Source organism: Anabrus simplex, chromosome 2 (assembly GCF_040414725.1).
Source record: "Anabrus simplex isolate iqAnaSimp1 chromosome 2, ASM4041472v1, whole genome shotgun sequence".
In the NCBI taxonomy this organism is placed as follows: Eukaryota; Metazoa; Arthropoda; class Insecta; order Orthoptera; family Tettigoniidae; genus Anabrus; species Anabrus simplex.
Genome location: NC_090266.1, coordinates 846,612,610 through 846,634,618, shown reverse-complemented (window position 1 = coordinate 846,634,618; position 22,009 = coordinate 846,612,610). Strand labels below are relative to the sequence as shown.

General features: G+C 43.9%; 1 protein-coding gene across 1 annotated transcript in view; it reads left to right on the top strand.

Annotated features, from left to right (window-relative positions):
• The first annotated feature begins 264 nt into the window (after positions 1 to 264).
• The window catches only part of LOC136863133 (ipis-1), a 159,980-nt gene continuing 138,235 nt past the window's right edge, over positions 265 to 22,009 (top strand). Inside the window, exon 1 of the mRNA XM_067139477.2 lies at positions 265 to 361. Within this exon, the coding sequence (XP_066995578.1) occupies positions 325 to 361 (37 nt within the window). The 5' untranslated portion in view covers positions 265 to 324. The remainder of the gene's footprint in view (positions 362 to 22,009) is intronic.

The window sequence follows — 22,009 nt, the reverse complement described above, 5'->3', positions numbered from 1 at the left end:
ATATACTCCACCCTTGTAGGAAGATCGAATAATTCTTTCCAGTGTCAAGGTGTAAAATCTGAACTTTAGTAGCCGTTCAAGTTCTCTGAATTTTGCAGGATGATACGGTACCGGTACACACTTCGATCTTCATGTCCATTTCCCCTTTTATTAGTGATAAGGTGACGCTGTTGTCATCGCAAGACGTACAAATGGTCTTGAAAACTAGCTGACCTTCATTGTCTTCTTCAAGGTCAATGGCCTGTCAAATCTGTCACGTGATGCGAAGTAAAAGATGCCGTGTGCTAGAGATCGACTCTTCAGTCAATCAGTAAGAACCTGGCAATGCTGCCGACAGCTGTCTTCAACATGTGGAGGACGGGTACGTTAGGATACAATGTATTCACACTCATAAACTTAGCTATAGCCTCTTTACTTCCTTTGCTATAAAGTTATGTTGTACATCCATGTCCTAACTGTTATAGGCTAAGTTGTTTCACGAGTGGATAATGTCACATGACATAATTATTGTACGTAGAGTAATGTTGCCTTGCTCCTTCTTCGGTAGGTAAGGTTGACAAAGAAAAAGAAAATAATTGTTCTTGCTTCCATACTGCATCTCAAGTAATCACTCCTTTATATTATGTGCTCATGTGCAAATTACTTGATAATCTCTGTCGATAGATATAATGGGGAGGATGTCATGTGGCCGCAGTTCGAATCCCGGCTAATGTACATTGGGTTTCTGAGTAGAAAATTAATATCCCCGTGGTTTGGATTCCACGTAACATTGGAGGTCTTGTGGCCATGAACAGGATATTATCAGTCACGTAACTACAATCGTGCTTGCTTTAATTAGGTGGGCCTAATATAGAGATACATACCCCACGAAAGAAAATAAGACATTGCCCTAGAAATTTCAATCAATCAATCAATCAATCAATCAATCAATCAATCAATCAATCAATCAATCAATCAATCAATCAATCAATCAATCAATCAATCAATCAATCAATCAATCAATCAATCAATCAATCACTACTCATCTGCATTTAGGGTAGTCGCTCAGGTGGCAGATTCCCTATCTGTTGTTTTCCTAGCCTTTTCTTAAATGATTGCAAAAAAATTGGAAATTTATTGAACATCTCCCTTGGTAAGTTATTCCAATCCCTAACTTCCCTACCTATGAACGAATATTTGCCCCGGTTTGTCCTCTTGAATTCCAGCTTTATCTTCATATTGTGATCTTTCCTACTTTCAAAGACATCACTCAAACACATTCGTCTAGTGATGTAATTCCACGCCATCTCTCCACTGACAGCTCGGTACATATCACTTAGTCGAGCAGCTCGTCTCCTTTCTCCCAAGTCTTCTGAGCCCAAACTTTGCAACATTTTTGTAACGCTACTCTTTTGTCGGAATTCACCCAGAACAAATCGAGCTGCTTTTCTGTGGATTTTTTTCAGTTCTTGAATCAAGTAATCCTGGTGAGGGGCCCATACACTGGAACCATACTTTAGTTGGGGTCTTACCAGAGACTTATGTGCCCTCTCCTTTACATCCTTACTACAACCCCTAAATACCCTCATAACCATGTGCAGAGATCTGTGCCCTCTATTAATAATCATATTTATGTGATTACCCCAATGAAGATCTTTCCTTATATTACGACCTAGGTACTTACAATGACCCCCACAAGGAACTTTCACCTCATCAACGCAGTAATTAAAACTGAGAGGACTTCCTGAAATAGTTGAGGAAATCTCCAAGGGAAGAGTAGCACTCTGAACAACCGATGAAAATCAACACTATTCAGATTAAACAAAACAACTGAGGAGTATCTGTTCAAACGGTGCTATTTCCACCTTAAGTGAAGTTGTAGGAAAAGCGCAAGAAACGTAAAATAGAAGGCACATGGAACGTACCCATGATCGGGTTTGGCACAAATTTTAAGGAATTACATCTTTCTGGTCTGAATTGCCCATGGCAATCGATAATATTCAACTACTGTAATGCGTGTGGACCGAGAGGATCCGTCGTGCTGACCACACGACACCTCGTAATCTGAAGGCTGAGCAGCGGTCGCTTGGTAGGCCATGGCCCTTCGGGGCTGTTGTGCCATCGGGTTTGTTTTGATTTGTTTGTAATGCGTGTTGACGAAACACTAATTTACTTTGATGGAAGTGGAAATTGCACTTTTTGAACACACTTCAGTTATCGTGCAGTGTATCTTAGCGTGCACAGCTGTGAAGGAGAGTTAACAAAAGTGAGGGTGCATTAGTTATCTTTCCTGTCAACATGTCATGTATACACCTAGCAGCGACAGGGTTAACAAAACATATTTAATACAAGTTTTGTTTTTTCCCGGTTCAGACGTCAAATGTGGTTTGCTTGGAATTGCTTTATATTGAAGTTCATATTTCTTCAGGTCTCCATCAGAGCTGTGTAGCTATTCACTTCGTTTTATGACACTTCCAGGAAACCACAACCGTGTACTGCAAAGTCTATTTGTATTCCTCCTCCTTCTTCTTCTTCTTCTTCTTCTTCTTCTTCTTCTTCTTCTTCTTCTTCTTCTCCTGTTGTTTTACACCCACCAACCTGTGGGGTGACTGGTGCGATGTCGCGCATGTGGACCTGGTCCACATTTACGGCCATGGTAGTGTGGTGTGAAGCGAGTAAATGAAGAGATGTGTATCAAGACAAACACAAACCCCAGTTCCTGAGCACGGCTAAAATCCTCGACTTTGCCAGGAATCGAATCCAGGACCCTTTGCACCGAAAGCGGCTAGCTGACCATTCAGCCAAGGAACCAGACAAAGTTCATTCTCTTAATTATCCATTACTCTTTCTTTCCTCCTTTCCTTCTTTCTTTTTTCTTTCCTTTTTCCTTCTTCCGCATACCGTCCAGGGTTGGTTTTTCACTCGGACTCAGCGAAGGATCTCACTTCTACCGCCTTAATGACAGTGTCCTGGAGTGTGAGACTTTGGGTCGAGCTAATACAACTGGGTAGGAGGACCAGTACTCCGCCCAGGCGTCCTCACCTGCTATTCTCAACAGGGGCCCTGCGAGGGGATAGGAATATTGAAAGGGATTGACAAGGAAGAGGGAAGGAATCGGTCTTAGGTTAGGTACCATCCTGGCATTTGCCTGGAGGGGATGTGGGAAACCACGAAATACGACTTCGAGGATGTCTAGGGAGGGAATCGAACACTTCTCTACTCAGTTGACCTCCCAAGGCTGATTACACCCCAGCCCTCGTACTACTTTTCAAATTTCGTGACAAAGCCGGGAATCGATGTCGGGCCTCTGGGGGTGACAGCTAATTACACTAACCACTATACCACAGAGGCGGACATGCATTAATCTATTGAGGAAAATGAAAATGAAAATCGCCATACCATTGCCGAGCGAATTGGCTGCGCTGTTCGGTTCACATAGCTATGTGGTTGCTTTCGGGAGATGACGGGTTCGAACCACACTGTCGATAGTCCTGAAGATGGATTTCCGTGGTATCCAATTTTCACACCAGACAAATGCTGAGGCTATACCTCAATTAAAACCACAGTCGTATTCTTCCGAGGGGAAGGGACGGGTCTAGTCACTGGCTTCTCACCAAGATTGCCAGGGTTCGAGTGCCTGCCAATGTATGCATATTTTAGAAATGATAAATCACGTCATTATGTTTCGGATTCCCTCTACAGCTGGAGATCCCGTGCCTCACTTTTCTTCCTGGCTTTATCCTAAATATTTGGGGTCAGCATCATGCGCGGATTAAGCCCAGTTTCACGGTCGGATACTTTCCTAACAGCAACCCTCTGTGGGGGGAGGGGGATGTAGTAATTATTGCGTGTTTCGCTAGTAGTTGATAGTATAATGCACTGTGTGCCGAAATGAAGAGTGTATTAAGATGCAAACACCCATTCCCCGAACTATAGGAATTAACCAGACGTGGTTAAGATCCTCGGCCTGACCGGGAATCGAACCCTGAGCCCTTTAAACTGAAGGCCACTAGGCTGACCATTCAGTGAAGGTGTCGAAACGGTGGTCCCGAGGATATGATCAAATTATCAACAGTGACGTAGAACTACAATTTTGTTTTGCTTGCTTTTCTGCCTCCCCAGTCCTAGCCCTGTGCTATCCTATCGTCGTCATAAGACCTTTCTGACTCGGTGTGACGTAAACCCAATACAAAATATATTTTTTAAATCATCCTAGGATTATCATCTCAAATTGAGGTTTAATTGTTTTAAGAGTTGGAAACTTCAAGTTACCAGCCTCGCGGATTTATTAGTGTGTGAACTCGGTATCTGTGTTATTGTTATATTCTCGGATTAGGTGTAACAAAGTCGGAAGTAAGTTCAGTTCAATGTTTGTGTGCCTGTTTGTTGAATCACAGGGAAACGGCTCAAGGTAATTTCTTGAAACTCAGTAATTACGTTCAGGAATAGCCTGGTTGTTCATTAGGCAATGTATTATTTAATTAGTACTATGTATATACAAAATTTCGCACCGACACAGACAGGTTTTATGGCGACGGCGGTTTAGGAAAGGGCTGGGAGTGGGAAGGAAGCGACCGTGGCCTTAATTAAGGTACAGTCCCAGGATTTGCCTTGTAAAAAAAAGAAAGAATAACGGGAAGAATACGGAAAACCATCTTCAGTGCTGCCGACAGTGGTGTTCAAACCCACCGTCTCTAAAAATTTAAGCTGACAGCTACATAACCCACAGCATATAGCCAAGCACTCGGTATTTCATTAGTACACTAGGCTAAAGGTGAGCAATATCTAGGGCATTAGAACATGAAAGTTCAAATGTCTCGCTTAATATTACCTGTATCGAACAATTGTACACAGTAAACGCCGTTGAAAATATAATTCTAATATTTTATGTTGTTCGCCTCTGTGGTATAGTGGTTAGCGTGTGATTAGCTGCCAACCCCGGAGGCCCGGGTTCGATTCCCGACTCTGCCACAAAAATTTGAAAAGTGGCATGAGGGCTGGAAGGGGGTCCACTCAGCCTCGGGAAGTCAGCTGAGTAGAGGTGGGTTCGATTCCCACCCCAGCCATCCTCAAAGTGGTTTTCCGTGGTTCCCCACTTCTCCTCCAGGTAAATGTCGGGATGGTACCTAACTTAAGGCCACGACAGCTTCCTTCCCTCTTCCTTGTCTATCACTTCCAATCTTCCCATCCCCAACAAGGCCCCTGTTCAGCATAGCAGATGAGGCTAAATGGGGGAGGTACTGGTCCTCCACCCCAGTTGTATCCCCGACCCAAAGTCTCATGCTCCAGGACACTGCCCTTGAGGCCGTAGAGGTGGGATCCCTCGCTGAGTCCGGGGGAAAAACCAACCCTGGAGGCAATAGTAGAGATATTCATTACTTTACATTTTTATTTCCAAGTCCACGAAGCAATCATTGCTGGTGGTAACGAACTAACTGGTGATGGTAGTGGTTGTTATCGTTATTGATTTTATAAGCTGCAAAACCATGTGATGTTAGTCTCTATTGATGTAACGAAGATGACTATCGAAATGGGAAGATAAAGGTGAAGGAATGATGAATAAGGGAAACACGAATCATAAAAGAGGAGGTGGTTGTTGAAAGTCTAGGCCTCGAGATACCGAATATGGCCGATCCAGAAGATAAAAAACATGTGATGACTTACAATGTCCAAAGGCCCGAAACTAATCAACAATATAATTACACTGACTGACTATTGTTGCAAGGTGAGATGTGCTTTGTCTCTTCTGCTGCAACCGGGCGTGTTGGCCATGCGGTTAAGGCCGCGCGGCTGTGAGCTTGCATCCGGGAGATAGTGGGTTCGAATCCCACTGTCGGCAGCCATGAAGATGGTTTTCCGTAGTTTCCGATTTTCATACCAGGCAAATGCTGGGGCTGTTCCTAAATTAGGACCACGGTCGCTTCCTTCCAACTCCTACACCTTTCCTATCCCATCGTCGCCATAAGACCACTCATCTCCGGTAGATGGCATTACTGCAGCAATTACAAAAACTAACCCGTCAACGATGAGTAGACAACAACTTTGTTTTTACAAGTTGTTTTACGTCGCACCGACACAGACAGGTCTTATGGCGACGGTGGGATGGGAAAGGACTAGGAGTGAGAAGGAAGCGGCCGTGACCTTAATTAGACAGCAACTAGTATATTAAGTTACTATTCTCTATGTGGAGTGCAGTCTCAGCAACATCAACACCCCTCGGCGAGGCAGAGGTGGAATGCCTCGGTAATCGACCGTCATTCTGCACCGAGAAACTGATCGCAGCTCTCAAACGACAGCGTATCTATGCACTTCATAGAAGCTCTAGCGCACTATTCCATTAGTTGTAACACATACCAAATAATAATAATAATTGTATTGCCTTTATGTCCCACTAAGTACTTTTCCGGTTTTCGGAGACGCCGAGGTGCCGGAATTTTGTCCCGCAGGAGTTCTTTTTCGTGCCATTAAATCTACCGACACGAGACTGACGTATCTGAGCACCTTCAAATACCACCGGACTGAGCCAGGATCGAACCTGCCAAGTTGGGGTCAGAAGGTCAGCGCCCCAACCGTCTGAGGCACTCAGCCCGACGTATCAGATAACAGTATATTTATTATTATTATTATTAAAATTACGTATGAATTATTGTAGTACAACCGTAAAGCTTGCTCACTCTACAAATCTGCCTTGTCGGTCAGCAATTTCACACCCCGCAATTAAGACATAAGTGGAGTCTTGCACTTTTGTTTCCAACCTCAAAATATTTCAAATTATATATTTGATCAGTCCACAAAGTCTCAAGTAGTCATTCATTTTACAGATAATCTTCTTCTTCTTCTACATATTTTTCTCACATCTGTGGGGTCGCGGGTGCGACTGTGTTACACATGTATATTTGGTCTTGTTTTACGACCGGATACTCTTCCTGACGCCAACCCTTTGTGGAGGGATGTAATCACAGAAGGGTATTGGAACAAACACAAACACTCAGTCCACGAGTCAGCAGAATCAATCAGATGCGCTTAGAATTCCCGATCCTGTCGGGAATCGATCCCGGGACCCTCTGAGTCGAAGGTCTCAACGCTGACCTTTCAGCCAAAGATTCGGACTCATCGTAGAGATGAAAATAATAATAATAATATTAATAATAATAATAATAATAATAATAATAATAATAATAATAATAATAATAATAATAATAATAATAATTGTTACCGAAATTTCGTGGTTTACAGAGGTGTAAGAAGGTGCCAGTGTGAATGGGTGGACAGAGAAAAGAACAAAGCATAATTTAAAACACTAAATTCTGAAATTGTATTTCTTTCCTTTTTTTCTGACTTTAAACTTTGATAGATGATCTGAATCAGCAACGACAAATAACAGTTAAAGATCTCGTCAGCTCGAATAACGAGGGTGGACTATAAGTCCAAAAATCAGATACAATAAAGAAAATTGTCGACACAATAATTTACAAGAAATTAGCTTTGCAGCTCTAAAGTTACACTATTTCAAAGAGTACATTTGCTCCACTCACCTACATCCCAAAATTTTACTACAGTCCAGCCTCTCAGAGGCACAAGTTTTCTGAGAAATTTTACCTTAGATAAACTTCAGAACATTGTTTATTGTCATTTCTGCTCGACAACCTGTTACACACTCGCCAATGCATAATTACAATTTAACAGGGGCAATTAGTGCCCATACTAAATGACCTAGAAGTACAAAACAAACAAAAAAAGGCTTTAAGCGGATCGGCCATAAACAAAATGCTAGGAGTCGATAAACTTGCACACCTTTTGAAATACACTTTAAAAAATCCTTCATGGGCTTATGGCCCAAAGTGACGGAGGCTAAGCCTATACTACAGAGGATGACTATATATCGAAATAATAAGTTCCAAAATGGTTTGAAGAATTTAGAGTTTTAGAAAATCATAGTCACCCCCGTACCAAGTTAAATGGGAATTAATAGAGGATGAACACTCCTGATTCCCTAAGTTAAATATTTCCCAGCAGGGATTTGAATTGAGTCCTTCGACTTTCCTGCAAATTTGCATTTAAAAGGTGATATTGAACTTTAGAAATTTACATTATGAAAGAAGTATGAAACCTTCCCCTCAAGTTAACTGTTTTGAGCTATCACATATTTTAAGATGTGTCTGCCATTAGCTTGAGCTGTTGGGCCTTCCGACGACGGCAAGTATACCCGTGCCTCCAACTATACCGTACACACACTTAGATCGAAGTGATGAAAATAACAAAATGCCCCAAAAGCGCTCAGCTTATATAGCAAATCAGAGGGAAGGTTCCCGAACACTCTTGATCTAGGCAGAATGCCTGTACATGCCCCAATTTTAAATGGCTACAAAAATATATACAAAAATTTCTGATTGGTCCATAACATAAGAAGGAAGCCATAGTAGTGCTGGCAACCTCAGCACTTAAAAGAAATTACAAACACATACGATTTACAACCATATAGAATAGAGATGTCCCTTGAAACATTAATAGTCCATCCTCCTGCCAGGGGCGGCACACAAGCCGATAGTAGAGACCTCTAAAGAAGAAAGGTCTAAACTTCTACAGATACATAATTCAGGGTTCACAGTGCAGATGACCTTCTAGAAGGCGCGCAGTACAAATGGACGGAGAAGGTGTACAATAATAACAATAATAACATTACATACATTATCATTATAGAACGTTATGCCTTTCAGCGTTCTGACTGCAAGCCTCTGTGAATTTACTAAACGTCTCCACAATCCTCCATTTGCAACTAGTGCTGTGGCCTCATTTAGTTCTATACCTCTTATCTTTATATCGTTAGAAACTGAGGCTAACCACCGTCGTCTTTGTCTCCGTCTACTTCTCTTACCCTCCATAACAGAGTCCATTATTCTCCTAGGTAACCTATCCTCCTCCGTTCTCCTCACATGACCCCACAACCGAAGCCGGTATATGCGTATAGCTTCATCCGTCGAGTTCATTCTTAACTTAGCCTTTATCTCCTCATTCCGAGTACGCTCCTGCCATTGTTCCCACCTGTTTGGACCAGCAATCATTCTCGCTACTTTCATGTCTGTCACTTCTAACTTATGAACAAGATATCCTGAGTCCACCCAGCTTTCGCTCCCGTAAACCAAAGTTGGTCTGAAAACACACCAATGTAAAGATAGTTTTGTCCGGGAGCTGAATTCCTTCTTACAGAATACTGTTTATCGCAACTGCGAGCTCACTGCATTAGCTTTACTACACCTTGATTCAATCTCACTTACTATATTACCTTTCTGGGAGAATACACAACCCAAATACGAAGTACGTAAAATTATCTACCTTTTCCTGCTTTGTATTACCAATCTGACATTCAATTCTGTTGAATTCCTTATCTACTGACATCAGTTTACTCTTCGAAAGGCTAATTTTCGTACCATACTCATTGCACCTATTTTCAAGGTCCAAGATATTCGACTGTAGGCTTTCAGCGCAATCTGCCATTAAGACCAAGTCGTCAGCATAGGCCAGACTGCTTACTACATTTCCACCTAACTGAATCCCTCCCTGCCACTTTATACCGTTCAGCAATTGATCCATGAAAACTACGAGCAGCAAAGGTGAAAGATTACACAATTGTCTACCCCCTGTAAGTACCCTAAGCTAAGAACTCATTCTACCATCAATTCTTATTGAATCCCAATTGTCAACATAAAAGCCTTTGATTGATTTTAATAATCTACTCTTAATTCCATAGTCCCCCAGTATGGCGAACATATTTTCCCTCGGTACCATGATATATGATTTCTTTAGATCTACGAAACATAAATACAGCTGTCTATTCCTCTCGTAGCAGTTTTCAATTTCCTGGCGCATAATGAAAATCTGATCCTGACAGCCCCTCTGTGGTCTGAAATCACACTGGTTTTCATCCAACTTCTTCTTGACTACTGCTCGCACCCTCCCTTCCCAGATGCCAGTGAATACTTTGCCTGGTATACTAATCAATGAGACACTTCGATAGTTGTTGCAATCCTTCCTGTTCCCTTGCTTATAGATAGGTGCAGTTACTGCTTTTGTCCGATCTGAATGTACCTTACCAACACTCCATTGATTTATTTACCATCCTTTCCACTTCCTCAAGCGTAATTTCACCAATACTATTTTCCTCCTCCCCATGAGCTTGGCTGTTCGCAACACCACCGGAAGACTTCCTTTTAGGTTGAGAAGATTTTAGAAATATTCCCTCCACCTGCCAGTGATTCCCCGGGATCTATTATGAGTTCACCTTACCCAAAACACTGTTCAGTTCCTTTTTCCCTATGCACTATGCACATCACCGCTATTGGTACCTCCCAAAGCTGGGGTGAAATTTGTGCTCGACACGGACGCCAGCGAATTTGGTATTGGGGGCGTCCTGTCTCAGGTCATGGACAACGAAGAGCGGGTAGTTTCATACTTCAGTAAGGTCCCCTCCAAACCAGAAATAAATTACTTCCTCACCCGGAAAGAGTTGCTGGCCATTGTAAAAATCATCGAGCATTTCCACAAGTATCTGTATGGCCAAGAATTTCTCATCAGAACTGACCATGCATCACTCAGGTGGCTTCTAAATTTCAAGAACCCGGAATGACAGGCCGCACGGTGGCTGGAGATATTGCAGCGGTACAATTATGTGATCGAACACCGCAAGGGTCACCTACATTTCAACGCCGACGCTCTGTCTCGAAGGTCTTGTCCCGAGGACTGCAAGTTCTGCTCCAAGAGGTAAGGTGAACGCGACATTCCCTGCCAAAGGACCACCGTAGAATTCGAGGTAAGCTGGAGTCGCGAAACCTGGATTAATGCTCAGAGTGATGAGTAGGACATAGGACTGCAGGCCGAGTGGAAGATCACCCGCGTACCGAGGCCTGGATGGATAAACGTCAGTGACCTCAGCCCCGAAACTATGTCGTACTGCTCGGAATGGACTCGTTGGTGACCAGGGATAAATTGCTAAAGGGCGTCTGGGAAAGCAGCGACGGAAAGACTCTCCGGGAACAGGTGGTTGTCCCACGCAGTATGGTAGCGGAAGTCCTAAAGAAAACGTTCATGTTGGAGCTTTGGGAGGGCACCTCGGAGTCAAGCAGACCTTGGAAAAGGTCCGAGAGTGGTTCTACTTGGTAGGTTGCCGATCGGATCTGGAAGATTTCTGCACTGGATGAAACGAGTGTGCTGCCAGCAAGGGACCATGTCGGAGACGTAAAGGTCGAATGAAGACTTACAACGTGGGCGCGCCCCTCGAGAGAGTAGCGATTGACGTGACTGGACCATTCCCTACGAGGGACAAAGGAAATCGTTATATAATCGTCGTCACTGATTATTTCACGAAGTGGCCGGAGGCGTACGCGCTTCAGAACGAGGAGGCAAATACGATGGCGGAAACCCTTGTGAACGAGGTCGTCAGTAGATACGGCGTACCATTGGAGCTGCATTCCGAGCAGGGACGGAACTTCGAGTCAGTGGTCTTCCAAAATCTGTGCCGTTTGCTGGGTATCCGGAAGTCCAGGACCATATCTCTACATCCCCAATCGGACGGAATGGTGGAACGATTCAAGAGGATCATTGAGAATTTCCTGTGAATAGTCGTCAGCGAACATCAGAGAGACTGGGATCGTCATCTTCCCCTGTCCCTCTTGGCGTACCGGTCTGCAATTCACGAGACCACTGGATGCACACTAGAAAGGACGTTATTTGGGAGAGAACTGCGTCTCCCGGTGGATTTAGCTCTCGGTCGACCTGATGATCATTCTGTTCCTACCGACCAGTACTGCCTCGATCTGGCCAGGAAACTAGAGGATGTACACGCCGCTTTCCGGAAGAGATTCAGAATAGAGAGCGACTGAATGAAGGCACGATACGACCAACGAGCGGACGCTACCGAATATCAGGAAAAAGACCTGGTATGGCTGTATAACCTCATAAGGAAGAGAGATTTGTTCCCCAAACCCCAGTCGGCGTGGGAAGGCCCTTACCGTGTTGTCAAGAGGATAAATGGCGTCATCTATCGCATAAAATGGAGCCCGAGAAGCAAGATGAAGGTGGTGCATCTGGACCGATTGGCGCCTTACTGGGGAGCAGCGGAAGAAGGTAATTGATCGGGACGATGTTACGTGCTCAAGCGACCGTTAGCCTCGTCGCAGCCCCTTCGGTATTACCTGAATGGGGATGACTAAGCCAGCTCGGGGAACTTCCAAGCCCGCCCGAGGACATGCCATGGCCCTTTCTCTATTGTTCCCTTCAATTAGTTCCTCCATGCGATTTCTGGAAGTTGTGACGGGAAAGTTCGATCTCCAGCCAAACACTGAATGTTCTAGTGGCCCAACATCGAGGTATAAATACAAGGCCCCAGCGAGTGAGTTGTTGTTGTGGTGTCGGATAGATCAGTGAGTGTGTAACTGGAGGCGACAGAACGGAAGTAATTCTGTGGATCGAGGATCGCCGTGAGCCAGCGAGGAAACGCGCTATCGTGAGTGCAAGGATAAATGGACCTGTGCTAATGTTCGCTGTTGTGAGTATCGTCCTGCTGTTGAATACTGTTGAGCTGTTTCGTTGTTCATTGCATGGGACTGTGTGAAGTACTGGACTACGCGGAGGCGAACCAACGAACAGTCGTTGAGTGTTGTGTAGCCGGTGTTCAAATCCAGCTGTCTACGCACAGCGGCTGTAGGAGGTGACTGGACTTTGGGAAAGTGAAAGTAAGGATTAGTATCCCAGATAAAGGAACGGGCTGGACCCTCGCTGCGTCATAAGGTAGAGAGATTTATAAATAGACTGGTAATTAGTGCGGCCATTCATAACTGGTTAGAACTGTTGTGTTTAAATATGTGTGTGTGCATTTATTAGGCCATCTTGAAATAAATTAGAGTAATGAAACAGATGGAGTTTTAGTTGTGTTGTAACCAAGGTTGAAGTTTACAAAACACAACTTTTATTGCTTCACTTTATGATATTTACACAAATAACTGAAATTTATTTTGAAGCAAAAAGGAATATTGAATCTTGAGAAAAGTCTGTCTTTATACAATATGTACAGGTTTGCAGTCTTTATATACACTTCTATCTTGAAAAGATAGTCTTTGTGAATTGACACTTTGATAGTCGAGAACTATCTGGCACACTAACATAAATGTCTATGAGAGTCCCTGTTTGTTGAAGTGCCTGAATTACTAAAAAGCAAGTTCAATTGATTGAAGAAATTCCACCTAGCGAAACTAAGGGAGCTTGCATAAGTTAGGGAATGAAAATGGCTTGTAAAAGAATTACGGAACATAGGCAGCGGAAACAGGTAAGGGAGCGGTGACCAGAGGTGAAACCTCGTACTGCCAGAAATTCAGTCCACCTGGTCGAAGCACATTTTCAAGAGGAGTAGCCTCCGTGCTCGACGTAGGGTGTATTCTGGAGCTGGACACCGGGGCAAGTGGGCAAGTGAGTAGGCAGGGAGCTCCTATTTATAGTACACTCGATGGTCAGGCACGCGCACTGAGGGCTGCGCGTCGAAGCTAGCAGAATGATACACAGGCGCGCGTGCAGCTGGCTGGCGGAGCGAGAAGGGAGCGCCGGACATACAACACCCTCCCCTCCTAAATGCGCCGGTACGGCGTGAAACGGCGGCGGCGCTGGCGGCGACTGCGATGCTGGGGCGGAGCTGCTGATGTCTCTGTTGTATTGTCCGGAGCTGGAACTGGGCGGAGTGGCGCTGTCTCGTCCTGAAAGGAACCCATTGTTATTAAATGATCTAAAGCGCGTTCAGCAATAGATTTATCTGGTTTAGCAATAGCATCAATAGCTGGACAGGGGCGGTAGCGCAGACGTATCTGATCTTGATGGCGGCAGATACGTTTCTCCGTAGTCTGTATCTCGTAGAGACGATGACCCAAAGATCTGCAGATGACTCCAGGTATCCAGAGTGGGTTGGATTTGAATGTCCTGGTGTAGACCTTGTCGTTGAGGGAGAACTTCGTTGGTGAGGTCTTATGCTGGGCCGGAAGAGGCTGTAACAGAGAAAGTAAAGTTCTGTGAGGTCGTCCATGGAGCTTCTGTGCAGGAGTGATATTATCAGCGCCGGGTAGAGTTCTGTAGTTGTTTAAGAGTTGGAGCAAGGCTTGGTCTTTAGTTAAGCCTGAAGAGACAGCTTTCTTCATACTTCTTTTAAATGTTTGTACGAAGCGTTCAGCTTCACCATTAGATTGAGGGTGAAAAGGTGGTGCTAGGATATGACGAATGCCATTATGTGTACAAAAGTTCTGAAAAGCAGTAGCTGTAAATTGAGGTCCGTTGTCCGAAATGAGTACTTGCGGTAAACCTTCTGTAGTAAAGATTTTCTGGAGAGCACGAATGGTAGCTTCGGTTGTAGTAGTCGAATGCATATCCACGACATATGGAAAGTTTGACAGTGAATCGATGACTATTAACCACATGGAATTGAGGAAAGGACCTGCGAAATCGATGTGAACTCGTTCCCATGGAGTAGTAGCAGGAGGCCATGAAGCAAGATCAGAAGACGGGGCGTTCTGATTCGTTTGACATTGCTCACAATGACGTATTAACTTTTCGATGGCGGCATCAATACCGGGCCAGTAGCAGTGTTGACGGGCGAGTTGCTTTGTTCTGGAGATACCCCAATGGCTTTGGTGTAATAACTCGAGAACGTGTTTCTGGAGGCTAAGTGGGATAACCACTCGGAAGATGGTGCCTGCTTCTAGTAGTACAACTCCGGCACGAGTCGTGAGACGATGCTGCATACGATGATAAGGTGCCAGGTGGGCAGGAAGTGTGCTCTGAAGAGGCCAACCGTTGCGGATGTAAGTACGTACAGTAGCAAGTGTACTGTCCTTATCCGTAGCTTTAGCTATGCAGGTAGCATCAATAGGAAAACTGGATACAGTATCTTCAAGTTCTATGTCCAACTGAAGACATTCAGATTCTTGAGCATCGAAGGCAGTATCAGGACCAACGGGTAAGCGGGAGAGGGCATCAGCATTACAATGCTGGGATGTGGCTCGATAGACAATCTGATAGGAATAATCAGAAAGGAACATGGACCATCTTTGAAGCTTTCTGAGGGAATTCTCTGGGATCTTATTACCAGGATGGAATAAGTGTACGAGAGGCTTATGATCGGTAATGATCAGGAAATGGTTGCCATAAAGATATTCATTGAAACGGCGAATACCAAAGATGATGGCTAAAGCTTCTTTCTCTATCTGTGAGTATCGACGTTGATGGTCATTAAGTGTTTTCGAAGCGAAGGCGATGGGGCGTTCTTGTCCATGACGATCCTTCTGGGAGAGAACGGCACCGATACCGTAGTCTGAAGCGTCAGTAGCTAGCGTGATGATCTTGTCGGGCTGAAAATGAGTGAGTTGTATAGCTTGAATTAAGGCGTTGTTGATTGTTTTCCATGCCTGTTGGCATTGCGGAGTCCACTGAAACTTAACACCTTTTTTACGTAGAGCGTTTAATGGAGCTGCCACTGTAGCGAAGCGTGGAATGAACTTATTATAATAGTTCGCTTTGCCTATGAAGGACTGAAGCTGCTTGAGGTTCTGAGGTGCTGGCATGTTTACTATCGCGGAGACATTCTGTATACTAGGACGAATTCCATTCTTATCAAGTATATGTCCGAGGTAGTGAACTTGAGGCTGAAAGAAGGTACATTTAGCGAGATTCGCTCGTAGGCCATTGTCTTTCAATTTCTGGAGAAGAAGGCGGAGATTGGTTAGATGTTCCTGATGATCTTTTCCAGTAACAATAATATCATCCAGGTAGTTAGCACAACCGGGAATTGAGGCGGTGAGTTGAGCCAAATAGCGCTGAAAAATAGCCGCTGAGGATGAAACACCGAATGGGAGCCGCTGGAGCTGGAGCAGTCCTAGAGGAGTGTTGAGTGTGAGAAATTTCTTAGATTCTTCGTCTAAGAGTAGCTGGAGATATGCTTCTTTAAGATCAACTCGAGAGAAGAATTGTCCACCAGAGAGACGACGGAATAAGTCTTCTGGACGTGGAATAGGAAAGATATCGGTTTCGAGTTGTGCGTTGACTGTAGATCGAAAATCGCCACAAAGGCGAACATTACCATCAGGTTTCTTGATTACCACGAGTGGAGTAGCCCATTGACTAGAAGTAACTGGTACTACAATTCCAGTTTGTATCCATCTTTCTAATTCTTTCGTGACCTGGTCTTGAAGTGCTAGGGGTACTGGACGTGCTTTGAGGAAGCGAGGCTTAGCTCCGGATTTCAGCTGTATGTGAGCTGTATAGTCTTTTGCTGTTCCGAGCTGAGAGTCGAAGACTTCAGGAAACTGCGCTAGGAGAGCGGTAACGTCAGAAGTAGGATGCAATGTATATACGACGTTAATGTTGTCATGTATCTGGAAACCAAATAAGTTAAATAGATCCATGCCCATAATGTTTGATGCAGTGTAGTTGTTAACTACGAGAAGAGGAATGGCTTTCTGAATTCCTTTATAACTAGCCTGAAGCTTAATTTGACCTTTGATGTCAATTTTCTTCTTGTTAAATGTCACGAGCTGGATGTCAGCTGGAGAGCATGCAGGTGAACCTAAGTCGTGGTAGGTAGTCAGGTTAATAATAGAGACAGGTGATCCAGTGTCTAATTGAAAATCGACAGATCTATCAGAGAATGAGAGAGGAATGATGATTTTGTGAGAATCCTTTGTGGGAAGAATAAGATTGATCTGATCAACTTCCATGTCTTGGCGGGGCTGTATATGCTTCCGGCGCGCTGCAGTAGTCTTAGCAGGGCGGAGCGAACTTTGACAGACAGTCTGAATGTGTCCAAGTTTATTACATCGTTGACAAGTAGCTTTGAAAAAACGACAGTCACGACGTTCATGATGCTTGAAACAACCTCGGCAGGAAGGCAGGAGTTTCGAGGTGCTTTTAGAATTGGGCTTCCGTGGAGCATTACGAGAGGGAACCTGGCGAGAATGCTTGGTGGAGAGCGCCTTATTCGTACGGTTCACTGTAGCAGAGGACTTGCGGGCCTGAGGCGAGACTTGTGCCACTTCGTGTGGAGAAGCTATGGCTGCGGCAGTCTTGGTAGTAAGCTCATAAATCGTAGCAATACGCTGGACGTCTTCTAAAGAAGGGTTACTCTGCTTGACAGCGTCAAAACGTATTTTGTCTTCAGGAGTATGTAAAATTATCATGTCCCGAATGAGAGAATCAGTGTAGGATGAACCACAACCGTCCTTGGAGCAGATGAACTGGCAGGGTTTCGCTAGACCACGCAATTCAGTTATCCATTCAGTATGTGTCTGATGGGGTTGCTTTCTGCTCTGAAAAAATTTATAGCGAGCAGCCACTATGTGAGGAGCTTTGGCATAGTGTTCCGTGAGACGGGCCAAGAGCTGCGTGAAGGGTACCTCAGATAAGTGTTCTTCTGGACTTAATTTACGTAGTAATTCACACGTAGCATTGCCAACTGAACTAAGAAATAGTGCGCGGCGGCGTTGATCATCCGTGACAGAATGGCAGATGAAATGCTGTTGCAAGCGGGCTAAATAAACTGACCATTCTTCCTTAGCCGGATCAAAAGCAGAGAACGGAGGAATAGCTGATGGCTGTGTAGAGACAGAAATAGCTTGAATAGCCTGAATTAATGCTGCCTGTTGTTGTTGCATAAACTGTTGTTGTTGCTGCTGTAAGGCTTGGAAGACCGTAGCTAGTTGTTCCGCAGTAGCCATTGCGAGATGCGTGCAAGAAAGAGTAAGGTAAGCTGTGTGTCAGAACTGGTTGGAGTGTCGTTGTTGTTTAGCACGTCGCCGTAGAGTTGACAACTGGGCCCGTGGAATTGTAGTGTTGGTTTCGTGTGTACCTCGTCGCTATAGAGTTGGCAACTGGGGCCGATGAATTGTAGTTTGTTGCGTGTTTACCTCGTCGCCATAGAGTTGGCGACTGGGACCGATGAATTGTATTTTGGTGCTTTTTTACCTCGTCGCCATAGAGTTGTGTTGTAACCAAGGTTGAAGTTTACAAAACACAACTTTTATTGCTTCACTTTATGATATTTACACAAATAACTGAAATTTATTTTGAAGCAAAAAGGAATATTGAATCTTGAGAAAAGTCTGTCTTTATACAATATGTACAGGTTTGCAGTCTTTATATACACTTCTATCTTGAAAAGATAGTCTTTGTGAATTGACACTTTGATAGTCGAGAACTATCTGGCACACTAACATAAATGTCTATGAGAGTCCCTGTTTGTTGAAGTGCCTGAATTACTAAAAAGCAAGTTCAATTGATTGAAGAAATTCCACCTAGCGAAACTAAGGGAGTTTGCATAAGTTAGGGAATGAAAATGGCTTGTAAAAGAATTACGGAACATAGGCAGCGGAAACAGGTAAGGGAGCGGTGACCAGAGGTGAAACCTCGTACTGCCAGAAATTCAGTCCACCTGGTCGAAGCACATTTTCAAGAGGAGTAGCCTCCGTGCTCGACGTAGGGTGTATTCTGGAGCTGGACACCGGGGCAAGTGGGCAAGTGAGTAGGCAGGGAGCTCCTATTTATAGTACACTCGATGGTCAGGCACGCGCACTGAGGGCTGCGCGTCGAAGCTAGCAGAATGATACACAGGCGCGCGTGCAGCTGGCTGACGGAGCGAGAAGGGAGCGCCGGACATACAACAATTTGCAACAATACTGTACTATTCTACTCGTGGTACTAATATAAATAATCACGAAAACCCGCTACTCTTTAGTGGTGTAAACAAGCAACTGCCATGGTCCCGGGGTAGTTGTGTATAGTACTCTGTTAATGACGGCTGCGGTTTGATCCCCGCAATGAGCAATTAAATATTGGTATCACTATACAATATACTTTGAGATAATACTACTTGTTGTTGGATGAAAACAAGCAGTTATCCTTGTCCCGGAGTACTTGAATTCAGGACTCTGTTACGACCACCCTCAGTTCGATCCCCGTGGTGTGCGGCGACTTATGTGCCCCGTTTCTGTTAGCACTTGTAGATAACTGCTGTACTTTAAACATTCTATTTGCTACTATCGGTTTTGCAAATACATTGTTATTACTGTTGTCATTACCTTCTTCTTTTTCTACCGCTCTTCCCACATCTGTGGGGTTGTGGATGCGAACTGCATCACACATGTGGGTTTACCCCTCTTTAAAGGCCGGATGTCATTCCTGACGCCAATGCTATTTGGAGGGATGTAATCACTATTGAGTGTGTCTGCGGTGGTTTGTAGTGTGGTGTGTTGTCCGAATATGAAGACAGGAGTGTTGGGACACACACAAGCACCCAGTCCCCAAGCCCGTGCTATTAAGATATCCCACCCGGCCCGGAATCGAACCCGGGGCCCTCTGAAGTTAAGGGCAATACGCTAACCATTCAGCCACAGAGTAGGACTAGTATGGTTATCGTTATAATGTATGGAAAAACTCAACTTGATGCTAGACGGCACTTATAACCTCGTCCATTTAAGCGATGAATTGCCATAACAGCTTGAATTCGAGAATATATCAATCACGATGATATCTCATGCACTGAAAATGAACGAGACATAAATGATCAGGGGTAGCCTTTCCTGTAACTTTTGTTACGTACAGGTTTTAGATAAATCAGATATTTTCGGGGATATTTGTAAATTTGTGAAAAATGATATAAACGTGAAAAACTTTTATTTTTTCGTTGCACGGTAAAATCGCACGAAGTTGTATATTCTACACAACTTTCGTTATGTAAATATTTTCGATATGGTGAATATTAACGGAGAAATGTGACGTTTACTGCCTTGCCCTGCATGAAGTTACTAACCCATATTGTTATTATTGTTACCATTATCATGCATGAGACTGCTCTACTCGTTGCTGGGAGGTCTTACAATTTTCTACTTTCAAAGATGAAAACGAGCAATTGTCCAATTTCATTTAAAACCCTTTCCGGATCTGTTTCTCCATCCATAAGCACAACAGCTTGGCGTAATTTTCTTCAAAACTCAGATCTCTGAAATACGTAAATTCACACACATTTCGAAACTAATATTACTAAATAATCCTCGGTGTTTAATTAAAACATATTTTCGGTAGTATTATGGCTAAAACTGTCCGGCCCAAGGTGTAGGGGGCAACGCGTCCGGCTGCCACCCGGTGGCACCGGGTTCGATTCCCGGCCGGGTCAGCGGGTTTTATTTGCAAATGGTTAATGTGCATGGCCTGGGGGCTAGTTGTTTGTGCCGTCCTTAACGTTCCTTGCCTCGCATTCAACACTCTACACTTCCGCAATTACACTTACACGCAGGTTCGTATCATATGGGGAAAATTGCGGCAAAAGGTCTGCAGAGGTGGACGCCACGAACAAATATAAGTTTTTTTAAAAAAAAGAAGGTTAAAACAGGTAGCCTGTACTTTGCTGAAATTGCATAAAGAGTGGTCTTACCCTGTGCAGAATACATACTTTTAAATCAGCTGACGGGACATTTGGCTAAAACCTGGCGGAGCCAATCAGAATGAAGCACTCGTTGGCCACTCTGTGCATATAGAGTCACTGTACTAATAACGTACATGCTGCTAAGAGAAACCAGTCTACGTACGTACAGACGGGAAGATATCAAGTCGACTAGCCATTTGTAGAACCATTAATAAAACGCAGGGACAATCGCTTGCAAAAGTGGGTAGTCTATTTCCCCGAACCAGTATTCAGCCACAGCCAATTAATTGTATGTTGCACTGACTCGGGCAACATCGTTTGAAAATATAAAGATCCAGATGCGCCCGGATGGTCGAAGGTCAGAGAATACTGAACGGAAAGAAGTGTTATAAACTACAGTAATTACGAATGAATCAGTTATTATGTACCGGTATTAAATTTTCATAAAACTATTGAAAAGGGCAGGCACAACAATATGATTGCGACAGGCACATCAAGACCAGTTACCTGACCTATTTATAAGGAATGCTGCGGTGCTGCACGAGTCCACGAGTAATAATATATCGGGTGAGTTGGCCGTGCGGTTAGGGGCGCGCAGCTGTGAGCTTGCAACCGAGAAATAGTGGGTTCGAACCCCACTGTCGGCAGCCCTGAAGATGGTTTTCCGTGGTTTCCCATTTTCACACCAGTCAAATGCTGGGGCTGTACCTTAAATAAAGCCACGGCCTTACTGCACTAGTGAAATCTATCATAGATACTGCTTGTGTTAGGGAACATGAACATCTGTAATGATCTGTGCTGTTGTGATATCCATAGCAGTGAGTATTATACTTATTATAATTATTATTCTGTAAAATTGAGGAACATGCCATGACAATTAAACTGGGGTACTCTACCAGCGATTTCTTGGAGTGAGTGGAAAGAAGCACGGGGAAACCCAAGTCCAGGGTAATTCAGTGGTGGCTTGTGGCTTGGCATGGAGATAGTGACGTATTTTCAACTACAATCATTTGCTCGACGTACTTCTCAGCTTCACGAAAATGCGCAGAAATTACTATTATGCTAAGTGATAGTCGAGCTACGATGCCTTTTGAGTTGAAAAAAATAGTTTACAGTTTAAAAGTGAATTTTGTGACTTACCTAAATAGAAAATTTCCTATCGTTGTTGTCAGCAAATTTAACAGAACACACGAAAGATCACATCTGTAAACCAGGCGTGTATTTCAAATATACTAACATTAAAAATTGTATTAAAATTATAATTGTTTTAGTCTGTGCTGGCCTTACAAGCCAATCTCTATTTTCTCCTCCTAAGGTCTTGATAAAATATTTGTGATTGCAAACTAATGATCGAAATCATCTCTATTCTAGAGCATACATTTTTCTATCATAATAAGCACTTTACAACAAGGCAGGAGGTGGCAAACAGCATTACAGCGTAAAAACTGACACTACCATGACGTAATATTGGCATAACAGTTGAAGGTTACAGAATGTGGTGCTTGGCACGATGCGGCAGTGCATTGAGAAACACAGCACCAAGTAACAATACGGTTGTGGGCGGAGTCGCGGTGTATACACCGAGCG